A 6000-nucleotide genomic window follows, 5' to 3' on the forward strand; every position below is an offset into this window, starting at 1 on the left:
GATAACAAAATACGGAGAAATATTAGATAAACGGTGTGGAAAATTTCAATAGGGAACTTGCTCGAAATTTTGCTATGAGCCATCTGCAGACAGTATCGATTATGCATTGTATCTTTTCTTCTCGAGCACTCTAATATTCAATACTAATTTTTAAAGGAATCGAGGGAAAATTTCAAATTTTCGCGAATTTTAACAATTTACCGGCCGCTCATTTCTCGCCGCCGGTGAATTTCGCACGGGTTCTACTAGTTGCTGATGGTCATATTTACGCTATTTTTATTATTTAAAAAGGCACCAATATTTGAGACTAACGGAACAAGCATCTGCTTAAAGAATGTCGAGAAAAGACGATCGGCAGAGTTAAAACAGAAGCATAATGAAACATTGTGCCGCGCTGAACCAAAGTCACGTCTGCGTGACAGCGGCCGGCAAAGTGTTAAAGTAACACTAAAAACGGTACGAATGACCTTGGTGATTTTTTCGTTACAGGAAAATAGTAATTCGAACACTTTCTACCATAAAGTGGACGATATTTTTAAAACGGTAAATAAGAAATCGTATGCAAATTAAGACGTAAAATTATTTTACTCCGGTATTCCACGCATCGTGGAATAATTGTAAATTTGGTATATTAATTAACATGCATCTTTAGAATTTAATTAAACGGCGACTAAAAGACGTTACTCGAGTGCAAAGAGTTAACCCCAACACGTATCACGACTACAAAAATTTGTCCTCGTTGTAACATTCTAATAATACACCGATCTTTTCAAATCACATAATAAAAAATCGGAATGAAAAATGGTAAGAAATCACGTTTCTCGAATACCCCCGAAAAACTCAAGGTTTGCAGCAGAACCGACGGCACGTAAAAAGCCACATTCCGAATCGAGCTAACCCAGAAGCCTTCTTTTCTAAGCTACTCGCGGTCGCTATAAATCACGGGGAAAAAGCGAAGCCCGATTGTCGATTACTCTTCTTGTTACCCGCATCCGCGATACTTCAATAAAGTCATCAAGTTCTCGCCTACACCCACGGAGCCCGGTGGATCGATCGCAACGGTCGGCTAAGCACCGTCTAAGAAGCATCGCGAAAAGCCTCGGCTACAACCCAGAAGCACGACGTGGAATTTTTCCCGATGCTTCGTCGAGATCCGATTGCCCGATTCCATCGAATCGGTTCAACGGCTGTATCGCGCCATCTCCAGACTCATCGCGCGCACCCTTATCCGCCGGCTGGCCAATAATTATGTTCCCGGCGGTGAGACACGATGGATCGGCGAGATCGATCGGCGAGATCGTTGCCGATTAGAAGCGGCCGTGTCGCTGGAAGGGAAAGGAATCCAGCGGAAAGAGACGAAACGAATCCGCGGCTCGGTGCGTGCACGGCCAAACATGAATGAGCGAACCGATTTATCGACGGCGATCGAACCGGTCCCGGGTGCAGGAGCCTTCCAGGCCTTTCGAAACGGCCACTTCCCCCGCCCACGGCGCGATGGCCACCACGGGCCGGAAAAGGCACCGATAACACAGCGGATCGACAGGTTGCCGGAGCCGATCTCGATGGAAAGATCGGCGCGACTCGAGGAATTCAGCGTTTCTCGTTTTTCGCGACGGCCCACGCGCTCGGAAATTATGGCCTGCGATTAATTCCCGGTGCCGCAAAGATGTCTGGTAACGGCGCGCAGGGCACGCTGGTGGAAGAAGCGAAACGCTGTCTGAAGGATGATGCATCGTTGGGGAAAAGGCGCTCCGCTTCGTTCAGGGGGGATTGAACGATCGGTGCACCGGTTCGCGTGAATTCGAGCTCGCTTAAATGGAGGTGGTAACGCGGTACAGAGGATGGATAGGACGGACGAGGATCGTTGTTGCCCGAGAAGGTGAACGAGGAAGAGTGGATTGGTATTGGACGTGATTAGAATAGAGATCGGTGGCGGAGAAGCGGAGATGGGGATGGATGGGACGCGTAGTTGGGCGATGTCGTTTAGTAGTTGGATGTCGAGCGAGTTGAAAGTCGAGGAAAATATTTCTTGGTGCTCCTAATGGATCATCCTGGCAGTTCTCGAAATGGTTAGCATGCGGTAATGGTCTGTACGCGATATCAATCGTACCGTAAGTCGATACGTGGCTAGATCGGTAGATAATTATAATGGGAAAAATTCGCTCGCCATTTTTTACGCTCTTATGGAATACCGTTACTCCAGTTTTCGCGCAGATTACTTTAATTGCTAGGAGTAAACAGGAAAATTAAAGGTACGACTATCTGCGCGTGTTTCTGCGCGAATCGGTAAATTTATGCGACGATTTTCCCGATTACAGATCACTTCTGGATATCTAATTGGCAGTTTGAATCATTTTCCTGATTGCGACCACACCTATCGCGCCTCTTATCGGTTCTGTTGTAGTTAATTCCAGCTCGAAAGAAATTAACGTTAATTCCGGTTTTTCGCGAAATCACCTAATCTCTACGTTCGATACCGTTTAATATCGCAAACCGCAAAGGAGAAAAGCAATTCCGTATTCCCGATCGAATTTAATTAACGTCCCCTTTTCCGTCGCTTCGCAAATCCGCGTTCCACCTCACGAGTTCGATACTCCGCGCCAAAGGGACTAATTAAAACCTGATTAATTACCGGAGATTTAATCGCGAAAGAAGAAGAAGCGAAATGGTATCTCGCGTTTCGTGTACGAAAATGACGACACGACGATGAGAAAAATCACGAGACGATTGTTCATTCCCCACACTCATTCCCAATTCGCTGACCCTTACATCACCCAATCTAATCCCCAATAAAGACGCAAATCCTCCATAAACTGACAAATAATTAACTCGCATCCTTTGAACCTTTATCTCCGTCGAGAAAACCCAAACCTCGTATACCATTCCATGCATTCACCCCGAAGAAGGAAGTTCCGAGTCGAGGGGACAACGGTGCCCTCTTTACGACCAGCATCCAACGACTCGCGGACCCCCATACCTCCCAAAACACCATTCGAGTGAATCCTAGTAAAAATCGTAACCGTCCATAAGCTAATACACAATTAGCCGGATTTAATTGAATCTTCGTCTTTCTTTGAAAGATCTGTACCTCCTATCCCTATTTCCAAACTTACCCTTAGGAACAAAGGACCCGAATCAAACGGACGATGGTTTACTCCTTTAAAACCAGCGTTCCACGACTCGCGAATACCTCGATCTCCTAAACTAACCCCCGAGTCAACCTTCATAAGAAGATGAAAATTTCCCAAAGATCTAGAAACAAATTAACAATTTATTTAAACTTCCATTTCTACCTACCAGCTCCCAACTCCATGCACATCTCTCCAGCACTCCGCCAATAGGAGAAAAACACACCCACCACTTAGACACCTCAACGACCAATGCTCAGCAACACACTAATCTATAAAATACACGAAATCAAGATGACAGACACACTCCAAACGGAAAAACGACACAGTGAACGCAAACGATCTTAAGCATATCGCTGATTCTCATCGCATTAACTTATAAATTATTTGTAAATATATATTGTAAAATCGGCAAAAATAGTTTGCGTTCGTAAAAAGACGTGAACCTTTGCCTCAATTCTTCCTTTTGTTCATTCCCTACACTCATATCCCAAACCTAAACAAATTAACAATTTGTTTAAACTTCCACTTCCACCTACCAGTTCCGAGCCTCCTGCACATCCCTCCAACGAACACGCCGCCAATAGGAGAAAAAACACACCCACCACTTAGACATCTCGACAGCCAATGACAGCAAGAGACGAACATATAAAAATACACGACACCAAGACGACAGACAGTACAAACATCGAAACAACACAAACGACAGCACGGTAGAACGCATATCGCTAAGACATATTGTAAATTGCCGTAGATATATTGTAATTAAATTATATTCAAACCTTCAAAAATAGTTTACGTTCTTAGAACGACGTAAACCTTCGCCTGAATTCTTCATACGGTCGACAAGAAGATTCGGACGATACACCTTTCTCGCAAGAAGCTTCGGACCTTGAAACAAGGATCGACGCGGGAATGAGAAAATAATAATTACGACTGGAGCGACATCGTTGTGAATGGCGTGCTGAAAATCAGACTGCGTGCGGTGGAGTGGCGGAATGATAGGAAACGCGTTCATTTGCCTTTCTTTCCAACGGACGAGGAATACGAGGCTCGATTAAAACGCCGTAAACGCGTTTCCAGGCTAATCGCGGACGAGAAGAGCGGCGGGCAAATGATTCCGTTTAAATTAGCATTAAAGACTGTGCTCGAGTTGCCGGATCGGAAACGCCATTACGGAGGTGTAAAATTAATTGCGATTGACTCGCGGCCGGTTAAGGATAATCGTTATACGCGGCGGAAATATCGGGCCGGATGGCGTATGAAAAGGAACAGGATGCTAATGCTCGCGGCCATTAGACTCGATTCGAGATTTATTCGGGCGACGGTTTTATCTGGTTTCTCGGTAATATCGTCGCTCGATCATCGTATCCGCGGCCGTAAATCAAATCCAGGTGCCACGCGCGGTCTAACGAACCGGAGCCGCGTGCACATTGTCGCCAGGCGTGGAAATTTTAGCCAAACTAACGAGCATAATCGGATCCGCGATCGCGTATATCCCGTGACAAGACTCGGAGGCGAGCACACGCACGGGGCAGGTATACGCAGACACGCGTAGGTATTAACGAGTCTGTAATTAAGATTCCACGAGTCGCCTTATCGACGCGGCACGTTGAAACATTGTAACGAGATGTTGAATCGGGTGGAGAGAATACGCGTGTGACCAAAGCGACGCGTCGGTTATCTTGTCCGCTGAAAAACAACCAGCCAGGTGTAACATTCAATTAGAAAGAACCGACGCTGAACTTGGGCAACGGACTCGAGTTTACGCGATACCTCCGCGGTTTATATCGTAATAAATGACATTATAAGAAAGGATTTGCGAGTAGCAGCGAACGAGGAAGAAATTACGGAACGCCTTGATAAATATTCATCCAAGTTAATGAATCATCCTAACATGCAGGGGAAAATGGTACTAGAAGAACGTAACGACACACGCTTACCCGGACGATTTATGTCGTTAGATAACGCAGCCAGAGTGTAATGATGTAACTAATGAAGAATTTGAATAGGGATGACGCGAGAGGTTGGGAAAAACGACTAGCTCTCTAGGTTGTTAGCTGACATCGCGCTCGTGTCAATCGTAATGGTTAATTCGTGTATTATTACGATGTAACAGACTGTAAATCCACTGTCAGGATATGAAAAAGTAACGGCAAGAATGGAATCCGAAGAGAAGATCGTTGAATCTAACCCTTTGCACTAGACGACTTTTTCGTGGCAGAAAAATAGTAATTCGAAAACTTTCTATCAAAGAGTCGACGATATTTCTAAAGTGGTAAATGAGAGATCATATGCAAATTAAGACGTAGAATTATTTTTCTTCGACATTCCACGCATCGTTGGATAATTGTAAATTTGATATATTAATTAACGTCGATCTTTAGAATCTGATTAAATGGTGACTGAGAGTCACCTCTCGAGTGCAAAGGGTTAATATTCCTCTGACGCAGATAGGGAGGAACTGTTCTTCGTGTTTCAATTTCGTTTAAAATTCGAACTTAATATCAAAAAATGTGACACGAGTAGAAATTAATATCTGGGAAGGCGAGATCTAACTGGTTTTGCGATTTGGTACCCGCGAAGAAAAATAAATCTTGCATGTTAGGGCATTTTCATTTAGCTATGGCTGTTCGATACCAACCCTCTACAGTTTACGCGATTTTTATAAAATATTTCTGGAACTGGAATCCTTCAGGAAATCGAGGAAACCTTAAAAAGATTTCTCTATAATTGAACAGGAAAATTTTTTACAAATTTCTGTGCTTTTATAAAAATAATTAATTAACCTTATATTACTAGAAAATAGAGAATTCTTGATGTATATGTGAGGTTAAAAAACGCAGTGCACTAGTATTCAGTTAAATAATAA

The 6000-nt window shown here is 44.0% G+C and overlaps 1 protein-coding gene across 1 annotated transcript in view; it reads right to left on the reverse strand.

Moving 5' to 3' along the window:
- LOC108547477 (cell division cycle 20.4, cofactor of APC complex) overlaps positions 1-3615 on the reverse strand; it is an 89386-nt gene extending 85771 nt beyond the window's left edge. Inside the window, exons 1-2 of the mRNA XM_017900026.1 lie at positions 3575-3615; positions 3114-3252 (exon numbers count right to left, since the gene is read on the reverse strand). Of these exons, the coding sequence (XP_017755515.1) occupies positions 3114-3252; positions 3575-3615 (180 nt within the window). The remainder of the gene's footprint in view (positions 1-3113; positions 3253-3574) is intronic.
- Positions 3616-6000: the final 2385 nt, after the last annotated feature.

Source organism: Eufriesea mexicana, unplaced genomic scaffold (assembly GCF_001483705.2).
Source record: "Eufriesea mexicana isolate 0111107269 unplaced genomic scaffold, ASM148370v2 scaffold1049, whole genome shotgun sequence".
NCBI lineage: Eukaryota > Metazoa > Arthropoda > Insecta > Hymenoptera > Apidae > Eufriesea > Eufriesea mexicana.